Source organism: Musca vetustissima, unplaced genomic scaffold, assembly GCF_032173495.1.
Source record: "Musca vetustissima isolate MV318-11 ecotype Yass unplaced genomic scaffold, APGP_CSIRO_Mvet_v1 utg5582, whole genome shotgun sequence".
Classification (NCBI taxonomy): domain Eukaryota; kingdom Metazoa; phylum Arthropoda; class Insecta; order Diptera; family Muscidae; genus Musca; species Musca vetustissima.
The window spans coordinates 123878-150645 of record NW_026880347.1 but is presented as its reverse complement, the minus strand read 5'-3'; the positions used below and the strand labels follow the sequence as shown (position 1 = coordinate 150645).

Genomic DNA, 26768 nt, shown 5'->3' with positions numbered 1-26768 from the left:
TTGGGAAGAAATCATAACCTTTTATTCATTTTCGCGTTTTTAGTTTTGTGTTAAAAAATGTCAAATAAACACAAACACTTCTGGCGTATATTTATTTTATTTTTGGCAGAAGAAGCCACACGTGCATAGTTGCTTTTTTGTTATTCGCCTCAAGCTGCCCTATCTTGTATTATTGTACCATGCATGGAAGGAGATATGGAGACCCATATCTCAGAAAGTATGGACATATTTGATATGAATATACAATTTTCGTAATCAGGGCTTCAAATGCTTTGAAATGATACCCACATTGCCTTAGTGAATTTTAAAAAATTATGAAAAAAATACAAGAGTTCCGACGGAATTTTGGAGGCCAATATCTCCGGAAATACCGATTTCCACAAGAAAAAATGTATACTGCTGTAATCAGGGACCCAAGGACTAAATGTGGTAAAAATTTCAAAACGATCCGGGAGGGGGCCTTAAACTAAACTTAAGCCGAATTTCTTGACACAATTTCGTTATTCCTCGATTATTCTAATATATATTAAAATTATTAGAAATATACTTACGATTGACACATAAGTTCCGTACCAGAACCTAAAAGAATCTATTAATTTTACAAGTTTTGCAACTTTTTACACGAAACCCGTTCCAGAACCCACAAAACTGGTAAAACATTGAATCGAATTTAAGAGAGCACAAAACAAAATGGAGAAATTTGGCCGAGTTAAAATGGTAAACAGGAATGCCAACTTCTGATTGGCTGTTATGATGATTTTGAAGTATGTCCATCTAATTTAGGCATATTTACTAGATTTTCGTTCCCGAACTTTTCAAATTATTTTGTACTCTGAGAGCGATTTTGAAATGTTTCACTTTTACTATCTTTACAGGTAAAAAAGTACTGGAACATACCAATATTGTTATGCTTACCGCCACTACTACCCACTGAACATACCACACAGCCGGCGCTAACATTTCTTGGTGAATGTTTTCAACTTGTTCTTTTGTATGACATTCTATTTTTATTATTTTTGCTGCTCAGAGGCGATTTATTTTTTAATGCAAACAATGCCGACAATATGCAGTGGTTAATTAGCAACAACAACAAAAACAATAATAATTCTTTAATAAATTGCAATTGGCGAAGTTTTATTCTAGTTATCCTATTGGTAGTGAGCATTTTTAGTAATTCCAATTATGTATACGCTTTGAAGCACTATACCAAAGAACGTAAATTAGAATTACGGTAAGTTTTGATGCTGGCGCTTGGAAGCCCTTGACGTGGTCCTAATTAATGTTTATATGTTTGCAGTGAACAAGTACGTGGTATGTTCCAACATGCCTATGAGGGATATTTAAAATATGCCTCTGATTATGATGAACTCAGGCCGTTGACATGTGATGGCGTAGATACCTGGGGTAGTTATTCGTTGACCATGATTGATTCATTGGATACCCTGGCTACAATGGGAAATTTTACGGAATTTCGTAGAATAGCAAAGCTATTGGAGGAGAAAATGGATTTTGATCGGGATATTAATGTATCGGTTTTTGAAACCAATATACGGATAGTTGGAGGTTTGTTATCGGCTCATTTGCTGTCCAAAAAGGCCGGGGTGGAGTTGGAAGAAGGTTGGCCATGTCAGGTAGTTGGTTAAAAATTAAATAAATTGAACTGCATTAGTTAATTGTATTTATATTTGTTGTAGGGTCCCCTGTTGCGCATGGCTGAGGATGTGGCAAAACGTTTGCTGCCGGCATTTGAAACCGCCACCGGTATGCCTTATGGTACGGTGAATTTACGATATGGTGTGCCTAAAGGTGAAACATCTATAACATGTACAGCGGGAGTGGGTACATTACTGGTGGAGTTCGGTACCTTATCCCGTTTGACGGGAGACAGTATATACGAAGAGGTGGCCTTGAATGCGTTACATTCGCTGTGGAGACGAAGATCCAACATTGGTCTGTTTGGCAATCACATTGATGTACAAAGTGGCCGTTGGACAGCTTTAGATTCAGGAATCGGTGCTGGCGTCGATTCACTTTTTGAATATATGGTCAAGGGGGCAATACTATTGCAACGGCCAGAGTTACTGGACATGTTTCATTCAGCCCGCCAGGCAATTGATAAATATTTACGCCATGAAGATTGGTATGTGTGGGCCAATATGAATAAGGGTCAAGTCACATTGCCGGTTTTTCAATCTTTGGAATCATTTTGGCCGGGCATTTTGAGTATGGTTGGAGACAGATCTCCGGCTATTAAGACAATGGCTAATTATGCAAGTGTTTGGAGGAAGTATGGTTTTTTGCCGGAATTTTATACCATTACAACGGGGGAGGCGGCAGCGAACAGAGAAAGTTATCCGTTACGGCCGGAACTAGTCGAATCAGCAATGTATTTATATAGAGCTACGAAGAATGAATTCTTGTTGGAGTTGGGTGAAAGTATGCTGCAAACTATTGAACATAGTGCCAAGACCAGATGTGGTTATGCGACGGTAAGTAAAACAAATTAAACCACAAAATCTGGAAGAAGGGTGTAAAACGAACAGGCGTGCTTTCGACACTGCTATTTGCGATATGAGAATGAAGAACAAGGGTATAAATCGTTGATAAGCAGCACATGGAAGGAATTTATATTATACGCAGAGGAAGAATATTCCAACATGACATAATAACTTTGTCATGAACTTTAAAAGCTTCAATAGAGCCATCTTCTACTTTAAGTCCCACTTTAATAATCAGTTAAAATAATCTCTTTCCCGGAAGTTTTTGAAAAATTTTAATGTTGTTACATTACCTCTGTAAATATATTAACGTCTACGTCTTTTTTTATAGATTCGCAATGTTGTCACCCACGAAAAAGAGAATCGCATGGAATCCTTCTTCCTGTCGGAAACCACCAAATATTTGTACCTACTTTTCGATGAGGACAATTTTCTACATAACGATGCTGGCAGGGGAGATATTATCGACTTGGGATCCCGCAATGGTGGCGGGCAATGTGTTATTAACACCGGACCATACATTTTCAATACCGAAGCCCATCCCATTGATATGTCTGCTCTGCATTGTTGTTATGATCACAAACAGGATATGTTCGATGGCTTGGATTTACAAAATTTCAGTGACTCGACATTGGCGAAATTTGATTATGAAACAAATATCAAAGATAAAGTGGAAAGCAATTCGCACTGTTCTCGTCCGGCGAGTCGAGAACGTATAAGACCACCAGTTAGGCCAAGTAGCAAATCCGACAAACAAAACAAACCACAACAACCACCAGAACCCAGTATGGCTGTGGATATTGAGGTTTTCGATGAAAATAATAAACCTGCCGGGGATATTCTGGTGGAATCATTTGAACGTGTTAAACATGAACAATTTAGCAATGCCAGAAACCCATCACCACCTACAACAACAACGCAAACCTCACCACGTAATCAATTAACGGTTTCCGATTTACAAGATTTCTTCGCAAAGAGACGTGAACATTTTAAAAATCCCCAAGCCATCCTCGATTATACGGTGAAATTTCTAAAAAACTTCACCTTGGAACCATCATTTATTGTAAGCTTAAAGATTTTTGATAAAACTGTTAGTGAATATTTGGGCACGGCCACACAAAAGGAGTACGGCAGTACCACAAAAACCCTATGGGACCTCTATGAATTGAAACAAAAATATCAAATGAATATGAAACTATTGATGGCATTTAATCTGCACATTCTCGATGATTTTGATAGTAAAATGGTGGAGAGGGTCCTCAGCGTTCTCAGTGGCGATCAAAGTGATGGTAACAACAATGTTATATGGAATAAAATGACTGAACTTTATATTGAATATTCCAAGTCCCTAACAAATACCACCGAAATGCAAAATTTCCTATTGCGAATCCTCGTCAATGGTTCCGATGAAAAACAAAATAATTTGAAACCTCTACTCAGCGATGAAGAAATCACAAAACTATCCAGTGAAAATGTTGATGTATCTCAACATCTGAAGGAATTCTCGTATGCCAAAAAGATTGTGGAAGCTGAGAAACGTATTACGGACACCTTTGAACAATTACAAAAGCTAATGAGCGATATAAATAATAAACAGAAAGGAGGAGGAGGAGACAATAAAAAATTGACAAAGTCCTCGGACACCAATAACACAAATTCTAATAACACCGCTAAAAGTCCATCTACAACCAATACAACTTCCACGTCCACCAATAACAGTGGTGCGCAACTTATACATTCCCCCACCACCACCAAAGAAAATGAAAATAATTCCATCTCTGTATGGACCCATTTGGTTGATACATTTTTGGGCAAAAGTTCTTCGCAAAAATTCAAATTTGATGCCATGGATCTTTTACAAAAAACTCGCAAATCTCTGGAACAATATCAAACAGTGGATATTAATTATAATCTACTGACATGTTCACGTCCCAAATTTATTGAACAATTTGCCTATCGTTACTATCATCCGTAATCGTACTACACTGACTGCTTGACATTGTATTTTCTAAAATGAAATATGTATTTATTTTTTATATGTACATCAAAGACTGTTTGTTAATCTAACTACTGTTAAAATGATGAACGAGTGTGTGCGTGTGCAACAAGTGGCCAAGAGAATTGAAAATAAAAAAAAAATTGTAAATAATTAAAACCACAAAAAAAGTAATGGAAAAAGAACAATCGCAAAATAACAATCATCATTCCACCAAAAAAATATTGTGTTGTGTACGTTACGTTGACCATACCGTGATTGAGTGATTTGAATAATGTAAAAAAAATAAATAATTGATATTAATACAATTGTTTTATTCCTAATAAACCTATCCATTATATAAGGAGAGTTGTATACCCTCTATATTTATATTAATAAAAGAGTAAAGTGATTTACTGACTTAACGATTCATCAACGCCCAGGCGAAACGACCGAAGCTAGAATCTTGAAATTTGGACGAGGGTCACTCTTAGTTCAAAAGTATCAGATAAGGCTGGTTTTTTGAAATTCGTACAGGAACGGAACGAAAAACACTAAAAAGTACTAAATATGTTACCATTTGTATTTGGCGAACCGGTAGAGGTAGAACTCTTCAATTAGGTGTGAGTGTCACTGATGGAGTGTACGATAATTCGAACTAAAAGTATCCGAAAAGTATGAACGGATGCAGCTAAAAACTAGAAATTTGGGATGCAAATTAAGGATATAAGAAAACGTACTCATATACACAAAAGTGCTAAACTGTACTAAGTTCGGTACATTTTCAATATGGAGGAACGGATGGAGCTGGAATTCTGAAATTTGAAAATAACTTAACGTCGTAGCATTGGAATATGTGTGTAGATTTTGAAATTTGTATTTTTGTGCACGAAAAGTACCAGAATGGTACTATATTTGGTACATTTTTGGATTTAAGTGAAGAGATAGAGTTGGAATCCTAAAATTTTGAAGTTTTAGAATTGAGGTATGTGGGTATTTTTGGATATTCGTACTTATGTGTACTAAATTTGTCACAATTTAGATTTGGGTGAACCGATAGAGTTGGAATCCAGAATTCACTTTTTGAATATCAAGGTCAAGGGGGCAATATTGTTGCAAAGGCCAGAGACACTGGACATGTTTCATTCAGCCCACCAGGCAATTGATAAATATTTACGCCATGAAGATTGATATGTGTGGGCCAATATGAATAAGGGCCAAGTCACATTGTCGGTGTTTCAATCTTTGGAAGCATACATTTGCGTTCATTTCGTTTCTTTTTTTGTTTTGGGTGAACCTATAGAGCTGAAATCTGGAAAATGTAGATTTGAGGTATGTGGGTATTTTTGGAAATACGTACTTATGTGTAATAAATTTGGTACATTTTGTATTTGGATGACCCCGATAGAGTTGGAGACCTGAAGTTTGGAATTAAGATTACTGTTGGAGTGAAGGATTGGAAGTTATAGAATGTTGGATACTTATGTGTACTAATGGTACTAAATTAGGTACCACTTGAATTAAGGTGATGGGATAGAGTGGAATTTAGATTACAGTCGGAGTGTAGGATTAAGTTAATTTTGTACTTATAGGTAATAAATTTGAACTATGATACAATTTGTTTCTGTACAATTTGTTTTTGGGTAAACTGATGGGGCTGTCATTCTGGAATGTGGGATTCAAATTATCGTTTGAATGTAGGATTGACAAATGGAGGTAATTTTTATAATTCGTAATAATGTCTAACAAATGGTACTAAATTTAGTGAAATTAGAAGTACGGTTTGTTGGGGAAAAATAAATAAATTATTTTTATACGAAGTAACATGCTTCGGAATGTCCGATTTGGGCCAAATATGCACCGTTTTGTTGTATGAGTTGTTGCCATTTTAAAGGTAACTTCATAATGGCTCTCTCATAGAAGTCCTGTTTCAACAATTTTTACTGCGAAATGTCCAAATATCGAACCTTACAAGAAATATATCAGTAAGGTCATCTGCCGAAAAAATTGATATCCTTTTTCCCAACCTAATATATGGACGTAGTATTGAAAATGTGTACTTATGTGTTCGAAAAGTGCTGAATTCCTGGAATTCGGAATTATAGTACCAAATAATTTACAATATTCACGATTTCCATATAAAATATTATTTTTTTTTTGCATTACCATTCCGCATACGAAGTAGCGGGCACTACGGTAATAATAATAGTGTGATAAAATTATGAAATTCCGAATTACTACTTTCGTTACATCCTTATGTCCATCGAAGCCTATGTAAATAAATAAGTTTCCAAAAAGTTTGTGATAAGAGAAAAGCGCAATTTAAAAAAAACTTTGGTGTGTTGAAAATAAGTTGTTGTGGTTCATTACCTTCCCCACCAAAAATAAAAGCAACAACTATCATAAAACAAATAGTTTGTAATTTGTTGATGTTGTTGTTGTCATTTAGGGAAGTAGGTCCTTTGGCAAATCTCAACCGGTATGTACAAGAATGTCAGTTGTTTTGTTGTCACGGACTGAAAGTGCGTGTTTTACATGAATTTTTCTTGTCGAACCCCAAAAAACAACTCTTTCACCACAGTCTTAAAATGTTGATATTGGAGGAAATTGGGATGACGATTTAGAAATTACGAACATTTGTTATTCATGTTTTATTTTTAAATTCATGTTTTAATTAAAAAAAATTGAGTAAATATTTTGTTTTTTAATTTCTTTCATAAATTTTTGGATTTTTTATATAAAAAATCCTTTAAAATTACTTCGCCCCGTTTGACATCCCTAGCGGTATGGAAGTAATTTTGTGGTAGGTTCTGATGTAAGTTAGGTAGGTATGAGTTAAATATAAAGTTATGACAATAATAATCATGATTGTAGGCATGAACATAAAATTAAATCAATGATAAACATAATAACCAAATCTATGTACATACATAAAAATTCAGAGTAGTAAACTTGTCGACTAGTTCTCCGTTTATTTGTTTTACTTCGGGGGTTTTGATTATTACAACATTTTGTGGTTTCCAGTTGTTGATTAACGTTACACATAAATGGTAGGAATTGCGGTTGTGGGAACAACAACTCTAAAATGTCTTCAAATTCAAGTCCAAAAACTGGAAAATCAAGTACAAAACAAAGTAATGAAGCGAAGGAGGAGATCATTGTGCCGTGTGGTATAAAGGAACCTCGTCCCATGCCATATTTATTTGAGAAGGAGCTGATAAATCGGGCCAATAAACATATTTACGTTGTGGATGATTTTGTTCCATCGAGGAAGAGTGAGTATGGTTTATAATTTGTATTTTATAATTTGTATTTTAAGGTAAGGTCCTTAAAAAATATTTTTAATAAATCCACGCCTTGTAAAGTAAAGTCCTTAAAAAAGATTTTTAAGAAATCAACGCCTTGTAAGGTAAGGTCCTTGAAAAAATATTTTTTATAAATCAACACCTTGTAAGGTCCTTGAAAAAATATTTTTAATAAATCAACGCCATGTAAGGTAAGGACCTTGAAAAAATATTTTTTATAAATCAACACCTTGTAAGGTAATTGAAAAAATATTTTTAATATATCCGCGCCTTGCAAGGTAAGGTCATTAAAAAATATTTTTTTAAAAAATCCACGTCTTGTAAGGTAAGGTCCTTGAAAAAATATTTTTTTTAAAAATCCACGTCTTGTAAGGTAAGGTCCTTGAAAAAATATTGTGACGGAACTTTCGTTCCATAAACAGAGCTTAAAAAAGATTTCCAGGCGCGTCGGTCTTTTGGTCAGTTTTTCCAGTTTAAAAGATGATATTCGACAATATTGTCTGCCACTTGATCTTTCCGTCTTATTCGTGGTTTTCCCCTTCTGCGTGAACCATCAGATGGTTCGCTTTTATATGCCTTTTGGGTTGGGGCATCTTCATCCATTTTCACAACATGACCTAGCCAACGTAGTCGTTGCAGCTGGATGCGTCTGACAATGCCGATGTCCGAGAATAGCTGGTATAGCTCATGGTTCATTTGACGACGATATTCATCGTCAACGCAGATCGGCTCATAGATCTTTCGGAGAATTTTTCTCTCAAACACTCCAAGAGCTGCCTCATCTGCTTGCGTAAATACCCATGCTTCAGATATGCTGTTTGGTGTACAGAGTGCCATTTCTATTCACCTTTGCCTTTCGTATGCCCTTTTCAGCAGGATGTTAAAAAGGTCACACTACAAACTGTCACCTTTTTTTTTTTTTTTTTTTTTTTAATTTTTATTTATTCACAATAATTTCAAAGTCCGCAGACCACATTTAAGAAATTACCAGTCTACAAATCTCATAATTACACTTATAATAAACAATAACGCGAAAATCCTCGACTATAAAATAAAACAAGAAAATCTTAACAATCACGATAACAATTGCGGGCCAAGAATAATACATGTACATTTCACTAACTTGACAAGCAATACTAGTAAAAGTAGTGATTATTCACAGAAACCCAAACAAAAATTTTGACTGCAACTAAGATTCTACTCGAAGATCGAGCGGAAATAGCTTAATATATAAAAAATAATAAAAAAGTTACTCTATAATGTTATCGTGGTTATTAAAACAGTATTAAAAAAAATACAAAAATTGAGGCACTTATCATTACAATAAAATTAATTAACAATAATTTATACAACTGTTATCACAAGAAGGATGGGATCAACTCAAGTATCTGTAATAATAAAATTCATTTTACAATATTAATTAAAAGATAGAAAAAATATAAACATAAATATAATTAAACAGGATTGGGTCTACTCAAATAAATGATACAGGGAGTATTATTAATTATGGTATAAATAAACAGAGGATATCTTACAAAATGTAATTATATAGGATGGGGTCTACTCAATTATATAGGATGGGGTCTACTCAATAATGTCCTTTTCTGAATCCTCGTTCGGTATTAAAGGGTTCCGACAAGTCCTTTCCGACTTTAACTGCTGATCTTGTGCCAGTTAATTTTAACCTGCATAGCCGAATTAATTTTGCAGGAATGCCAAACACAGACATGGCTTTAAACACATCTGAACCGATAGGGTTGTCGAATGCGGCTATATTGTCGACGAATAGGTGGAATGTGTCGATGTGGTTTTCTTTTTTTTTTAGGATTTGGCGCAGCGTGAAAATCTGGTCAATGGTGGATTTCCCAGGTCTGAAGTCGCATTGGTATGGTCCAATAATGTCATTGACCATTGCCTTTAGTCGTTGACACAGCGCGCTGGATAGCACATTATATGCGATGGAAAGGAGACTTATTCCTCTATAGTTGACACATATAGTCTTGTCTCCTTTTTTGTGTACGGGACACAGGATGCTGATATTCAAATCATTGGGCATACATTCCTCTAGCCAAATTGTACTAATCAGCTGGTACATGCTCCTTATCAGCATCTGACCACCAGTCATGAATAATTCGGCTTGTAACCCATCGGCACCTGCTTTATTATTCTTCAGCCGATTGTTTGCTCTTCTGACCTCATCTTGGCTAGGTGGTATACACTCTATACCGTCATCTATTATTGGTTCTGGGGTATCCTCTTCACCGCTACTATTTGATACCAGAAGTTCCAAAATGCTCCTTCCAGATCCTCAGCACGCTATCTGTATCTGTCACCAGGTTTCCTTCTTCATCTCTACAGGAGGATGTGCCTGCACCAAAGCCTTTGGTTTGGTGTTTTACTCGTTGGTAAAATTTTCGGACTTCATTCTGACTCCTGCACATCTCGATTTGCTCACGCTCACGTTTTCCTTGTTCTTTCTTCTTTTTTCTGAAAATAAGTTTCTCCTCTCTCATTTTCTCCCGATAATTCTCCATCGCATTACACAACAAAGCCGATATTATTGCCTTACAGGAAATGCGATGGAAAGGGACTGGCGTAAGTAAATCGGATGATCACGCCCTGTATTATGGCTGCCATTAAACGAGACGTGAATTTGGCTGCGGATTTATGGTTAATAGGAGAATAAAAGACCTCGTATCCAGATTCACTCCAGTAGACGAGCGAATTGCTATAACCCAAATAAATATAATATTTTGGTCCCACCGTCGGAAAATTCAGCCAACGGCAAGAGGTTGATTGACTTCGCGGCATCGAAAAACCAGATTTAAGCATCTCGATATACACAAGCCCACCTGGATTGCTTCTGATCAAACAACGTGAAATGAAATTGACCATGTTGAAATAGACAGTAGGCATTCGTCTAGTGTTTTAGACGTTCGATCGATACGAGGAGCGAATATCGATTCGGACCATTACCTTGTGGCAGCCATGGTTGGCCTCCGTCTTAATGTAGCAGCAAAGGTGCGGTCTAATGTGACACGGAAACTCGACGTCGAACAGCTAGACACCTGCTTGACGAAAGCACTTCTTTTCCCTATATTAGGTACGACCATGGTACGATCAGCAGTGTCGTAATTCTACTGATGTGAAAAACGCAGCGCATAGGGCAACCCTGCAGACAGAAGCAATACGTAACAACTGCGCCTATTCTGCACAACATGCGCACATTCCATGTGCAGATTCGCAGATCGTGGTCATTTGTACGTTTGCGAGGTCGTCATCATTTCTTTTTCTTTGATTTTTCATAGTAGGTTGGGTTTTCCGAGAGTGGGCAACTAACCCGACGCTTCAACCAATTTGTTATAGTTCTAATGGGTGTAATCGCGGCACATATCAGCTCACTATTTCAATGGATGATGAAAATAGTTTCCCCAGCTGACAACGCGGTGAGGTCCGTGTCCACAATTGAGATGAAAGAGGGACCAGGATAAGCCTGGGCTTCGCCATGTTAAAGCCAATAAGAGCCGTTGCTTGTCCTTGAAAAAATATTGTTAAAAAAATTACTCTTAGAAAGGTGGGATCCTTGAAAAAATATTGTTTTAAAAGACACGCTTGTAGAGGTCCATAATAATAATAAACAATACGATGTTCTTTGTATATAAGATTATCATAAGGACCTGTCAAAAGAGTAATTTTATGCTTAATGTTCTCTCCCCCCATCTCTTTTCCCTTTTTCACAGTTCATCACATAACAGCCAAATTCTATGCTAATCATGAACAAAAAGAGCCCTCGAATGAACGAGAATATCGTAATTTCATAGATCGACCCTGTCCGGAAAGACATCAAACAGAAAACAGTGTTTATGGATGGATGCCCAGTAGCCTGCAGGACACAAAATTACTTAAAGAATTGAATTTTATTAACGCGCCCAAACAACGGTGTTGCCTTACCATTTACGGAGAGATACTGCAAAGCGATAAGGTGACCGAGAGACCTGGCTTTAATGGTCTTCGATTTCATTTACAATAAAGAAAACAACAACAACTACCAATTTTTATGTTTCGCATTCAATTTATTCGTATAAAAAAGCTATAACTATAATTAACTTATATAACTAAGATATTTTTTTTATAAATAATCTGTTTTTTTCTTATTTATCTAAATTGTAATTATTTAAACTATATTCCGATGGTTCACGATATAATTTATTTCGGGGACCAAAGAAACTTAATAGCACAGGTAACAATATTAAGCCATGTGCTGCTCCGATAAGAACAATACCCAAATACATGCGGAAATAGAAGACTTCGAAAACTTGTGAGTTTGAGAAACCCAAAACAATAATACCGGCGAATTTGGTTAATGTAATACCGGACAGGACACTACTACCAGTCACCGAAAGGGAGTGACGTGCCCGTTCCTGTTTCGTACCAGTGGCATTTTTATATGACCTAATTACGTGCGACACAAATTCTACACCAATACCCACGGATACCACAAGATTAACCAACGAAATGGCATTTAAGGTTATGTTCCAGGCCCACATCATACCGCACATATTTATCAAAATCAGCACGACCATAAACAATACCATTCCGGCGGATATAATATCAAAGCCCGTTATAAGGAAGGTAACCAAGAATATGGCCAACAAGGAAATACCCAGCGAGAAGATCGCATCATCCCATATTGTCAGATATTGTTCGTAGAATATGAAGAATACACAATAGGGGAATACGGAGGCATCCACATTGTTGTCCTTGAACATAGCATTAATCTCATCCGTCACACGTCTGGCTTCACGCAGCGCCGAATAGAATTGCACCGAAGTTGTAGAGGTGGTGGAATACTGCATGAAATAGGTATCCAATATTGTACTGCTGCCTTCATTATCGAGAGTATAAACCACGGCCTGTCGGGGAGAGCAAATAATAAAGAGGTTATTATAAGGAAGGAAAATCTATTTGCTACATTTGAGGCTACTTACATCCGCATATGAAGCTCTACCAGCCTTGGCACATTCAGCATCTGGCAAATCGGATAAGAAGTAAGGTAAATATTTGTTAAAGGTTTCATCTGTGGGTCTCAGACCATCATCCATAAATGTTCGTGGACAGGGTATACATTCGTATTCTTTGGAATCTATAAAGAAAAAGAAGAAGAAAATAATGGTATTAGAAAATATTAAAATCAAGGGGAAAGTTGGACTGGCTGAATTAGGTTTTCTATAGGAAAACTTCAATTCAGCCTGGCTGAATTAGTTTTTCTATAGGAAAACTTCAATTCAGCCTGGCTGAATTAGTTTTTCTATAGGAAAACTTCAATTCAGCCTGGCTGAATTAGGTTTTCTATAGGAAAACTTCAATTCAGCCTGGCTGAATTAGGTTTTCTATAGGAAAACTTCAATTCAGCCTGGCTGAATTAGGTTTTCTATAGGAAAACTTCAATTCAGCCTGGCTGAATTAGGATTTCTACAGGAAAACTTCAATTCAGCCTGGCTGGATTAGGTTTTCTATAGAAAAACTTCAATTCAGCCTGGCTGAATTAGGTTTTCTATAGGAAAACTTCAATTCAGCCTGGTTGAATTAGGTTTTCTATAGGAAAACTTCAATTCAGCCTGGCTGAATTAGGTTTTCTATAGGAAAACTTCAATTCAGCCTGGCTGAATTAGGTTTTCTATAGGAAAACTTCAATTCAGCCTGGCTGAATTAGGTTTTCTATAGGAAAACTTCAATTCAGCCTGGCTGAATTAGGTTTTCTATAGGAAAACTTCAATTCAGCCTGGCTGAATTAGGTTTTCTATAGGAAAACTTCAATTCAGCCTGGCTGAATTAGGTTTTCTATAGGAAAACTTCAATTCAGCCTGGCTGAATTAGGTTTTCTATAGGAAAACTTCAATTCAGCCTGGCTGAATTAGGTTTTCTATGGGAAAACTTCAATTCAGCCTGGCTGAATTAGGTTTTCTATAGGAAAAATTCAATTCAGCCTGGCTGAATTCAATTCAGCATTGCTGAATTAGGTATTCTTTAGAAAAACTTCGATACAACCTGGCTGAATTAGGTTTTCTTTAGAAAAAACTTCAATTCAGCCTGGCTGAATTAGATTTTCTTTAGAAAAACTTCAACTCAGCCTGGCTGAATTAGGTTTTTTTTACGGAAACGTCAATTCAGCCTGGCTGAATTAGGGTTTCTTTAGGAAAAGATCAGCTCTGTCATTGTTTATAGTTCCTCTATATAGGTAGAAGAGGCGTAATCGCCCTCATATATATACAACATATCATATTTATCATCATACTTACTACTTGGACAGAACCTATTATCGGTGGTGTTCACTTTACAACAATCTCCAATGCGCAACCAATCAATATAATCATCAATCCATGATGTGGCGGGACGGGCCAAATATGTTCTGAAAAAAATATAAATAATACATTTTAATTCAAATTATTCGTCACGCGAGAGATAGAGATATGAGAACTATGCAGCGGAATACGTTGAAATGTAAGATAACGTTCCATGAGGTATGTATACAAGGCATCTCCAACATGATGGATATTTGAAAACCTATAATAACTTCTTAAAGCTTGGAGTTGCATAGAACTATTCTCCATGGAAATTAAACACAGGAATTTGAGCATCCAATACTTACATATCAGGATAACGAGATTGAGTATATAACTGCACCGACAGCGAATTATTATTACACTCCACACCACCACATATCAGATTCTGATGATCACGATCGGTATAGTTTAGTCCGGGTTTAAGAACCCAGTACACAGGAGCACCCATTGCCAATAAATCATCCATATAACGGAAATACTTGACAACGTGAGACTCCTTGGGCATAGACATTTCCTGATCCAGACCCAATTCCAAATTAGGTGTGACCAGCAATGATAGGGTTGTGACCACAAAGAACACAATGCAGACAATTATTTTTACGGGTCTGAAAAAAAGATTTTAAATTAAAAATCCTCTTCTTCCGGAAAAAATATCCCACTCACTTGGTCAACAGGAAAGGAGCATAGATATGTGTAAACAACTTTTGCATTACACCCACACCTTCATGATTTCGATGTTCCAAAGATTGTTTTGATGGTTTACAGCAGCAAAACAGATCCATGCGACCCGATTCATAACGTCTTTCGTCCAAAGCCATCATCGACACAAATGCCGTAATTTGGAAGAGGAAATTAAAGAAAATCGCAGCGGCAGCATACATGGCAAAAGTCTTTACCGCAGGCATATCGGATATGGCACCAATAGCAAAACAGGCGAATTCCGAACCAGCTGTTTGCAATATCGATGGTCCCACCTGACCCATAGCTTCACCAATGCCCTCAGCTACACTATCAAATTTGTTGCGATCCAAACGTTGATAGGTATGGACCATTATGAAGATGTTGTCCACACCAACAGCCAATACCAAGAACGGAATAACTTCGATGGCCAACATTGTCGTGACCACATCCAAATAACCCCAGAATCCCAGACTGCAAGCCACCGATGCCAATACGATAATAATGCCCCCAACGGCCAGGACAATTTTCGATTCACGGAAGAAATGTACACAGCTGCGGATTTTACCCAAAGCAATGGCCACATAGACAAACATCACCAAATAACTGATCACAACTGTGGACACTTCACCTTCGGATAATTCAACAATGGCATCTTGAATGGAACGTTCGGCAGAATAGGCAATATCAAGCTTGTCGTTGCTATAGTTTTTCATAAAGTCCACAAAACGTTTTTCCCATTCCAGATTCGGTGCCAGCAGATCTTCATTGTTTTGATTTTTACCCAGGAAAGTTAAGACCAAACCGGTGGCCAGCAAATAGTTAGGCTCCTCATTGCCACTTACTTTGGGCATACCACCCACGGAAATGCCGGGTTCAATGGGACCACCATAGGGTCCGAAGCAGGCCTCCAACATGGGAACGCTGGAAAAATAAACAAAAATTGGTTAATTATAGTAAAGCTGAATAAGATAACGAATAGGGAATTTTTAATTCGGTCTGTCTGGTTTTCATTAGGAAACCTTCAATTCAGCCTGGCTGAATAAGGTTTTCATTAGGAAAGTGCAATTCAGCCTGGCTTTATAAGGTTTTCATTAGGAAACCTTCAATTCAGCCTGGCTGAATAAGGTTTTCAATAGGAAACCTTCAATTCAGCCTGGCTGAATAAGGTTTTCACTAGGAAACCTTAAATTCAGCCTGGCTGAATAAGGTTTTCACTAGGAAACCTTCAATTCAGCCTGGCTGAATAAGGTTTTCACTAGGAAACCTTCAATTCAGCCTGGCTGAATAAGGTTTTCACTAGGAAACCTTCAATTCAGCCTGACTGAATAAGGTTTTCACTAGGAAACCTTCAATTGAGTCTGGCTGAATAAGGTTTTCATTAGGAAAACTTCAATTCAGCTTGGCTGAACACGGTTTTCATTAGGAAAACTTCAATTCAGCCTGGCTGAACAGGGGTTTCATTAGGAAAACTTCAATTCAGCCCGGCTGAACAAGGTTTTCATTAGGAAAACTTTTATTCGGCCTGGTTGAATTAGTTTTTCATTAGGAAAACTTTTATTTGACCTGGCTGAATTCGTTTTTCATTAGGAAAACTTCAATTCAACCTGGCTGAATAAGGTTTCCGCTGGAAAAATTGATATTCTTCCTTCCTTTCCTTCAAGCAAACTTGTATTCAACCAGACTGAATCCGATTTTCGATAGTAAAACTTGACTTAATCGTTCAATACTTACTTCAAACAGTCTTCCAAATGATTCAAATAGTTTATGATATAACCATTTTCATCTTCATATTCCGTTTCGAAAAATTCCAAATCATTTTGAAAGAAACCAAAAATGGATTGGACAACACATTTATCGACAGTGGGCTTTTCGCCAGGATACATTACAGGAGCGTAACAAACTTTATCGAGACCTACACCATCTTCCTTGCCAATTGCTTGAATGGCTTCCTGCAACTTAAATACTTCCAAGAGGAAACTTTTTTCATAGGCAGGACCAAATTCTACAACACCGGCCGATGTAGCATGGGTAAACTGGTGAGAGAGAGAATAAATTTTAAAATCCGCTTCATAACTCTCTTACAAACTAGTAACCTACCCCTGATGCATTTATGGGCTTAATAAAAACTTGATTGGTCCGATAGAAGGGGCCAAAATGAGAATCGAAATATTCCTTTTCAATACGGGTTCTACTTTCTTTGCCGGCCCACAACTCAACGGGATCCGTGGTAACCTGCATGTAGACAATACCATAGCAAATACCAGCTATGACCCATGACAAAATGGCCAAAACCAAAACTGGATACTTGGCGCAGACTGTACCACCAAACCGAAAGACTTTGTAGAGGACATCATTGAAACAGCCAAATCCGGAGAAACATCCTGGAATATTACATTTCGATCGGAAGCGTTCAAATACCCACAACGCCACAATGAAGACCACAAAACCAGCGGCAATACATAAACCGAGAAACACGAAGGCATCCTCATGAGCCACTGGTACATCGGTAATGGCACACGATTCCGGACAATCAATACAGGCACATGCATAAGAATCACCATAGGCCTCGGAACACGGTAATGTATTCATCTTTAAGCGTTCCCCCTCCTCCTCTGACTCATCAGTCATGAAGATGTAATTAATGGGAAATGGTACGTACTCGTTGTCAGCATCTCCCATAAACCGATACCATTTCTGATGATCACAGGTACGGGCATTATAGGCACCACAACCTAGATCCATGGCTGGACGACCCGTTTGAGAATGTTGTATAGCCTTGCAACTGTTGTAAATTGATTGGACAAATTCATCATCGATTCGGTAATCGATTTGTTCAACATATTTCACACCGTCGTTGTTGGTATTGTGATAGGGCGTCAGGAAGAGGCTGTGATTTTGGGCACAGGTCATTGAGCAAATACTGAGACCCATGTTTAGGACACATGTGGGGCATCGAGAATAAATACCATCAGCTTGTGACATACCCTGATCCATCGTTTCGATTTGGCTACCATCACAGCATAAATTTAGGGGAGCTAACAAAAACAAACGCGAAGTCAGAGATTGAGAGATGCGAAGGTTTTTTAATGCTTACCATCCGGATCATTGCCCTTATATTCATTGTATAGCACCGGACAACGTCTTTTAAATATCGCTTCAGCATCTGGATTATTTAAGGGTAATGCTTCACCGTCATATGCCTTATTTTTCCAATGTTGCCCCTCCATGTGACTGCGGCCATACCAAATACAGGTGGCATTGCTGTGCGGTAGGTTTTGTAACAGGAGTGAGAGACAGCTTAACGTTAATATCACAGCTAAACTTTTCGTTGTTGCTGAAATCGAAAAAATACAGATTAGATACAATTTAGTAATACAAAAAATTTGATCAAAAATTGAGAGAGAGTGAGCAATGATGTTTCTCTTATTGTCGAATTTTCTAAATTTATTCTTTCATATTATCGTGATTGACATTAATGAAACAAATCTTCGCAACTGCAAAAAAATTCGATTTCTTTCACTTTCGAAATTCGTAAGTGAGCAAATTGTCTAAGTGAAAAATTATAATCGAAATTTAAATATGGCAACACATATTAACACAATTTTCGGTATGGCAATAATAGACGAAAATTTGAAACTACATCACACTTTTATTTTGCCTCTCCCTCTCCGAGGCGAGAAAGTTAGAAGAAGAAATTTCTCACTAGTGAGATTTCTTCCCCCATGCGGAAAAGTGTTAAGTTTTCGTGTTTAGTAAGCCAGAGACCAGAATAAATAGAGTACCCTGGGAGGTCGGATAAATCGTACCCCTTTTTTACTGTGATCCAGCGATATAGCCAGAAATTTATGTTTGTAACAGCGGATTTTTTCATTTCGTACTACCGGTTTTTCGATTCAAAATGTATCAATATGGCGTGTTTTTTCCAATAAATTCTCCACCAATTTTAACTGTTAAAAAGTTGCCTATTCAGAAAAAAATACAAAACAAATTGTTTGAAAAACTCCTATCGAGATAATCTTAAAAAAATCAATGCATAGTGACATCACAATTTATGTGGACATAGTTATCGCCTTTTATTGGTGTGTATTATCGCATATGAGTGGTGTGCCAATATGGGTTGATTAAATGTGTGTATATAGGAAAAAACGTATTCACAAATTATGGATCTGTCTGTATCACAACAATACAATGTTGAATTGGTAGACCTAATATATATTAATCTACGATTGTACAACAGGCTGCAAATTTCAAACATATAATATATGTTCCAAAAAAAGGGGTTTCCATTGCTACAGTCATTGCATTATTTACCTTAAATCGGACGAAATTATATATATGGGAGCTATATCTAAATCTGAACCGATTTTCATGAAACTTAATACACATCATTTTAGACTTATTTCAGTACGCTATGCCAAATTTCGTGCATATCGAAAGAATTATAGGGTCTTTGGTGCACCATTTACCTTAAATCGGACGAAATTATTTATGGGAGCTATATCAAAATCTGAACCGATTTTTACGAAACTTTACACACATGATTCCAGACTTAATTCAATACGCTGTGGCAAAATCCTTGCGTATCGAATTTGGTATAGGGATTTTGACACCATTTACCTTAAATCGGACGTAAATACAGATGGGAGCTATATCTAAATCTGAACCGATTTTCACGTACGTCAGTCTAGGCTTAATTCAGTACTTTATGCCAAATTTCGTGCAAATCGAAAGATATTTGGGGACTTTGGCGCACCATTTACCGTAAATCGGATGATATTATATATGGGATGATATTATCCAAATCTGAACCGATTTTCCCAATTTCAATAGCGTTGGTCCTTGGGCCAAATAAATAAGCTGTGCCAAATCATCCAAATCACATGTAGTTTATTTGCAATTTAACATTAACAGACGGACAGACAGAAAGTGATTCCAAAGTAATTTGCCAAGAGATCACTTGTTTTTTTCGACGTTCCCACGCCTCACATTCCCACCCCTGCCGACCGAGGAGGCGACCTCCCCTTACGTAGGGATCGCGTACACACCATGATCCGTATCATGATGGGATTTGAGAGTGCAATAGAAAAGTGAAGAAGGCGGCCATGTGGACCACTACTTGGCAGTAGCCTCTGCAGTAGCTGTACTCAGTCTCCTTCAATATAGATGACCACAGCTGAGCTGGCAAGAAAGCCTACATAATTAAAGTAGCTGGCATGGAAGGTATCTACTTTAGAAAAGTTGCCATCGTAGGACTCCACTTTAAATGAGCTGGCCTCAAGGGGTTCTATCTTAGACTAGATGGCCTCGTAGGACTCCAATTTAACTGCGACGGGTTTTGGAAAATATATTCTATTAAAAATCTACGATTTGTTGCCTCTTTTCAAAAATATGTTCTTTTAAAATTTACCCCCCACTTCAGAGGCAGTTTCATCAGAGTAGAGGTGCCCTGCACTTTAAATCAGTCGATTTTATATACCAGTTCTTTAAACAGACCCTGTAGTAGTTACACTTATTCGCCTATACTAAAGCTGTCCTAGTATGCCTTACGATTAGTGGAGCTAATCTGAGAGGCTATATCATTAGAGTAACTGGCCTTTGCAGGTCTTTATCATAAATTAGGTCGCCTCATAGGTAGGTAGGTAGCTTCGTTGGGCTCTACTTTAAATGAGCTGACCTCAGAAGGCTCTCCTTTCGAGTGATTGACCATAGATTACTTCATATTAGAGTTGCTGGTCTCGAAGTACACTAATTAAAAGTAGCTGACCTCAGAGGACTCTATTTAGGTTATCTGGCCTCACAGGACTCTAATTTAAATATGACGTTATATTAGGAAAAGTTTTAGCAAAGATTTTAACATAGCTGACCTCCGGCTGGTCTAAGAGACCACTACTTGAAAAATAAGACTCCGTAGAGGCGACTTAAGGGGACCCCCAATCTCGGGGTAGAATGGAGGGTCCCCTTAAGTCGTCATTTTGTAGAATGTCCCTACAAAATTTCAAGGGAAAATCTCTTGAAGATATAGCCGATTTATTGTGTCAGCATCAAGTGATTTATTGTGTCAGCATCAACTTTAAACGCGTTTTTCTCTTTTGTGAAGATCTTCCTTATTTTTCAACTTGGTTTTTGGTGAAAAATCGGCGATTTTCCAAAAATATTTTTTCAAAGGTCCGCCATTTTGTTAATTTTAGATCGAAGTCAATAATCCTAGTTCATACAAGAGACAGACATGTGGTCTTTCTAACACCGTTGGAATTTTCGGATTCCGATGTTCCAGTGGCGAGTTATCATGCCCGCCATCAAAAATAAGGACTTTTCTTTAATTGGTATTGATTTACCAGTCCATTGAAAACCTTGAAAAATTAAAATCGAGAATGGGGGGGGTTCCCTTTACTTAGTTCTCCTTGCAGGACAATATTTCAAATGAGCTGGCTTCAAAGGACTCTTATTAAAAAAGACCGGGTCACAGACTACTCTACTTAAGATATGTTGGTCTCAATCTCACTAATTTAAAGGAGATGGCCTCAGAGATCTCTAGCATGAGAATTCTAGTCTGAGATCTGCTCTTAAAAAATATATTTTCAAATTTGAAAAAAAAAACAAAATTTACCAAAGGTTTCTATTTAAAATACCGCCACAAGTCTAATCAGAAAACTAAAAATAAATCACTGGAACTAAATATTAAACAATTTAAATAAATGAAAAAATCCAAATTTTTTTATGTTCAATGACCTCAAAGCAAGAAATACGAATATTAAAAAGTTTATTAAAATCATTTTTTTTCTGAAAGAATCTTATACTTTCTGTATTGAAATTTTAAATGTATTGCCAATTTTTGTTTAAGGATTTGTTTGTTTTAAAAAAAATCATAATTTTATTTTTTTTAATCACATGGTGGCTCCACATAAAGAGAACCCTTTTAATAATTGTTTAAAATTTCCACGCATTTCTTTTAAAACACTTGAACTTTGATTAGCACAACACTACATTTTCACACTGATGGACGTGACTAATTTTTTATTCGAATTATTAATAGTTAAAATAATTTTATTTTTTTCAATACCATTCATTTTTGTCATTTTGTTGATAACTGTTTTCCACAAAATTTTTCTTCTTCTTCTTAAATAAAGGATTATTTTTTTAATTTTTATATTTATTCCACATTATTTTTTTTTTACTAAAATCAGGACTACCGCTTATTAGCAATTAGTTATTAATCCGTTCCGTTTGAAATGAACGATTGTCGAAAACTGTATGAATTATTCACATGTTTTCGAACTTATTGGCCATTGGTGTTAACTGTTTGTTAGTGTTACAGAGATAAACCAATCTATCACCAAAAAAGTTATTTTTTCATTTTTTTTTTTTTTTGATAAGATTTTCTTTCAGTGAGTGTTTTGAGGTCGAATCATTGTGTGGCGTTCACGATAAGCCGACGATAATTAGCAGATGTTAAACACCTGCATCATAGAATTTTTGTGAGTGTGTGTATTACTCAAGTTATTATTATTAATTGAATGAAATATAAGCCAACATTTTATAGATTTTTGGCGTAAAATTTCAAAGATTAGAAGGAGAGATATCGATAATTCTTATCTACGTATAAACCCTTCCTAAAAATCTTCTAAAAGGCCTCCAGAAAACATTCTTTATGTATTTTATTTTTTAAAAAAAATAAAAACGTTGGTCAGATGTTCTACAGACACCCTTCTTCAGGTCTTCTATAGACAGAAAATCTTCTTCATTTCTTCTACAGATAGGAGACCTTCTCAGGGTTTTCTATTGACAGAACCCCTTTTTGGTTCTTCTATAGTCAGAAGACCTTTTTCAGAACTTCTAAAGACAGAATTCCTTTTTTCAGGTTTTCTATAGACAAAAGACCTTCTTCTAGTCTTCTACAGATAGGAGACCTTCTTCAGGCCTTCTATACACAGAAGACATTCTTTGGGTCTTCTATAGGCAAAACTTCATTTTCTAGGAGACATGAATGACAGAAGACCTTCTTTAAGTCTCCTACTCCAGGGTTTCTCTTGACGGAAGAGCTCCTATGGGTATTCTAGTGTCAGAAGACCTTTTACAGAACTTCTAAAGACAGAAGTCCTTCTTCAGATCTTCTATAGACAAAATACCTTCTTCAAGTCTTCTACAGATAGGATACCTTTTTGAGGCCTCCTATATTCAGAAGTCCATTTTCAGGTTTCCCGAAGACAGGAGACCCTCTTTAGGTTTTCTATAGACAAGTTACAAGTTACAGATAGGAGACCTTCTTCAGTCCTCATATAGACAGAAGACCTTCTTTGGGTTTTCTATAGTCAGAACTTCATTTTCAGGTCTTCTAAAGACAGAAGACCTTCTTTAAGTCTACTTCTCCAGGTTTTCTATTGACAAAAGAGCTTCTATGGATATTCTAGTGTCAGAAGACCTTTTTCAGAACTTCTAAAGACAGAAGTCCTTCTTCAGATCTTCTATAGACAAAATACCTTCTTCAAGTATTCTACAGATAGGATACCTTCTCCAGGCCTCATATATTCAGAAGCCCATTTTCAGGTCTCCTGAAGACAGAAGACCTTCTTTAGGTCTTCTATAGACAAGTCTTTTACAGATAGGAGACCTTCTTCAGGCCTTCTATACACAGAAGGCCTTCATTGGGTCTTCCATTGTCAGAAGTTCATTTTCAGGTCTCCTAAAGACAGAAGATCCTCTTTAGGTCTTCTAAAGAGAGAAGATCTTTATGAGGTCTTCTATAGACAGAAGATCTTTATGAGGTCTTCTATAGACAGAATACCTTATGCAGGTCTTCAATAGACAGAAAATCTTCTTCACATTTTCTAAAGACAGAAGTCCTTCTTCAAGTCCTCTACAGACAGAAGAACTTCTTCAGGTCTTTTATAGACAGAAGACCTACTACGGGTCTTCTATAGTCAGAAGGTTTCGGGTCTTCTATAATCAGAAGACTTCAGATCTTCTATAGTCAGAAGACTTTTTTCACGTCTAATAAACGTCTTCTATAAACAGAAAAGCTTTTTCAGTAAAGAAGACCTTCTTCAGGACTTCTATAGAGAGGAGACATTTCTTATGTTTTCCATAAAAATAAAGACGTTCTAATCTTGTTCAGGTTTTGTAAAACGTTCTTTACATCTTTATTTTAACTGAATATATAATCCAGTCCTTCTATAGACATAAGACCTTTTTATTCCTTTAATTAACCATTAACCTACAAATTCCGTTAAAACCCCATGACGAATATTCTTCATACCCATACATATATTTCATTTTTTTTTTTGCATATTCATGCATATCTTCCACTCTCTCTTTCCACTTTCTTTTAACTCCAAAAAAAAACACATTCCATTTTTTTCATCCTAATACAGGTGTACGATTAGCTATGATAGCATTTTATTGGCAAAAAAAAATTTATAAAGATAACAAATTGAACACCTGTTGATTTTTTTTCAAATATTTTCTTAAATATACGCTTTTTGACATATCAATTTCCCACCGGTTTTTTTTCTGATGAAGTTTTTTTGTTGTTTGTTAATAATGAGCAATTAAATTGCGATAAGCCAATAATGGTACTCTGGTCAGTAGCCCGGCTAGAATATGTATTGAGAACGACGACGACGACAAAAATCTGGTTGATTATTAGTATTATTCGGTGACACACTCAAAATGGTTTTATATCGGTCATAATCTGATCTGATAATCAAATATCATATAACTGATACTAATTAGGGTTATAGTAACATGCATTTGTTATTTTGTAATATTAAATGTGTCTAGTAATTTACCAGAATTTCACTTTATAATTGTATTTATTTTTTCATTAAAGAAAAAGAAAAACTTATTTCATTTGTAAATTAAATTGTTCCTAATTTTAAATTCATTAGAATTGACTACATTTGATACTTTGAATATGTTTGGCATTTTTTGTATAGTAAGACTGTTAACTCTAATGCCAATATATCAATTTAAAACAAATTTTAATTGTCAGGGAATATTTAGAATTTTTATTTTAATATATTAAGAAATATTTATTTTTCCACTGTGATTTTATTGGTCTGTTCCCGTACTGCAAGAATTTACTCGATTTTAGTATTTTCTTCGATATCACAAAGGAAAATTCGTTATCGTAGTAAAACCAGTAGATTCTTGCAGTACGGGAACAGACCACATATATTTTCACATAAATTTTCTAAATCTATAATTTTTTCCATTTAAATTGTGATTTTAATAACAGATTTCTGTAGATGTTGGTTCATTTCCATTTTGTTTCACCATTGACTGTTTCATATTTCCTACGTTGCCAATCATTACTTTTCAGAGAATTGTCATTTTCCATATGTGCAATGTATGAGTGGCAATGCCTTTGACAATATGTTATTAATAGGGTTGCCAAGATAAAAAATTGAAATAAATTATGGAATAAGAAAGTTAGTGTTTCGTACACAAGAACTAGCAAACGTAGAAAATGCATAAAATAAATAAATAAAAAAGTGAGCCGAAATGGATTGAAGATTAAAGAAATTGAAAAATTATATAACTCTATTGTAATATAATTAATATTTTCATTCATGATTTCAGAATTATTTTTGAAATTGTCTGGACGTCACAAAGGCATTTTTTATTTTTTTTTGCAAATAGTGCATAGTTGAGTTGTCTTCGACTGTCAAGTCGCTTGTAAAAGCAGGGTTATATTTATAAAAAGAATAACCTTTGTAAATTTTGGTAAGTAAACAATGAGCAGAACACAAGTTCAATTGTGGTGTAACCGATTTCAGGAAGTCCGACAAGATATCAATGACGATGCTTGTCCTGATCGCCCAAATGCCTCATTAGGTGATAAAAACATTAAAGCAGTGAAAAAATGCTAAACTGGTCGATGAAAACTACCAGCAAAAATCGATGAATCGGGATTCGAATTGCTTCTACATCCTTTTTGTTTTCGAATTTAAAAAGAAAATTGATGAAAAGAAGAGTTGATCACCAAAACATGTACCTATCACCAAAACTTTGGACCAGCGTTTCCAAAACAGTATGCCTAGGGTCATTATCATTATCATATGAACCCAAAGTTCATAGCACTATGTATCAGAAATACCATTTTATTGTCACCCTGATCGAACATAAGAAAAAACGATATATTTTATTTCATTGCAGTATTTAACATCAGAGTAGCATGAAATCTTAGGCATATAAACAATATTGATAGTGTTGGGTTTGAAGATTTCACACCCAAAATTCAATATATTAAATATTAAATTACGGTGATGAAGCTCAAAGACCCCAGGATCTGCCTGAAATGGACTTTTTGCCCAAAAATTTGATTCTGGCTTATAGTGCACTTGTTACCAAATGAGGGTTTTGCATAATTATTTATTTTGAGCTTCGGCGCACACTAACGTTTTGACTGGTTTTATGCTCAAGTTATAAGCTGTAAATTGTATTTAGTATAACTGAAAAAATCCGACAATTCGTTCACAGTTTTCCCCAACTGGCGGTTGTAATATATCAACTAAATGACATCATAAGATAAACTTATGTCTGAAATTTTCTTAAGGGAACCCCCCCCCCCCCATTCTAGATTTTTTTTTTAAGATTTTAAATGGGCTGGTAAATGAATACCAATGCTTGTTAAGGTTTGTAACTTGGCACATATATATTTGAAGATTTAGAAACGAAGAAAAATAATTTACCAAAATTTGTTATTGTTGTTTTGTTGTTGTTTTTTGGGTTCAAAGAAAAGTCCATATTTTCGATGGCGGGCATGATAACTCCTCACTGGAACATCGGAATCCGAAAATTCCAACGGTGTTAGAAAGAGTACATATCTGGCGCTCGTATGAACTAGGATTATTGACTTCGCACAACAATTAACAAAATGGCGGAACTATGAAAATTTTTTTGGAAAATCGCCTATTTTTTACCACAAACTAAGTTAAAAAATAAGGAAGATCTTCACCGATTGGCT

The 26768-nt window shown here is 36.0% G+C and overlaps 2 protein-coding genes across 2 annotated transcripts; one reads left to right on the top strand and one right to left on the bottom strand.

Moving 5' to 3' along the window:
* Window positions 1–1064: 1064 nt before the first annotated feature.
* On the top strand, window positions 1065–23924 carry LOC133325923 (ER degradation-enhancing alpha-mannosidase-like protein 2). Its single transcript, XM_061534622.1, has 6 exons — window positions 1065–1231; window positions 1298–1631; window positions 1695–2489; window positions 2830–3168; window positions 19723–19740; window positions 23916–23924. Exons 1-6 carry the CDS (start codon window positions 1065–1067, stop codon window positions 23922–23924), a joined length of 1662 nt encoding a protein of 553 aa, XP_061390606.1.
* LOC133325912 (NPC intracellular cholesterol transporter 1 homolog 1b-like) lies at window positions 11930–19058 on the bottom strand. Its single transcript, XM_061534613.1, has 9 exons — window positions 19028–19058; window positions 17898–18137; window positions 16901–17838; window positions 16535–16836; window positions 14786–15724; window positions 14428–14727; window positions 14078–14187; window positions 12767–12921; window positions 11930–12691 (listed from the first exon to the last, which is right to left on the bottom strand). Exons 1-9 carry the CDS (start codon window positions 19056–19058, stop codon window positions 11930–11932), a joined length of 3777 nt encoding a protein of 1258 aa, XP_061390597.1.
* Window positions 23925–26768: the final 2844 nt, after the last annotated feature.

Excerpts from the sequence above, each read along its gene's own strand:
- LOC133325923 (XM_061534622.1), top strand. The coding sequence starts at position 1,065 with ATGCAGTGGTTAATTAGCAACAACAACAAAAACAATAATAATTCTTTA. Across the intron at positions 1,232-1,297 it reads GAACGTAAATTAGAATTACG|TGAACAAGTACGTGGTATGT; the intron begins GTAAGTTTTGAT and ends ATATGTTTGCAG. Across the intron at positions 2,490-2,829 it reads CCAGATGTGGTTATGCGACG|ATTCGCAATGTTGTCACCCA; the intron begins GTAAGTAAAACA and ends CTTTTTTTATAG.
- LOC133325912 (XM_061534613.1), bottom strand. The coding sequence starts at position 19,058 with ATGTTTGAAATTTGCAGCCTGTTGTACAATC. Across the intron at positions 18,138-19,027 it reads TTGCAGCCTGTTGTACAATC|CAACAACGAAAAGTTTAGCT; the intron begins GTAGATTAATAT and ends TTTCGATTTCAG. Across the intron at positions 12,692-12,766 it reads GTAGAGCTTCATATGCGGAT|GCCGTGGTTTATACTCTCGA; the intron begins GTAAGTAGCCTC and ends TCTCCCCGACAG.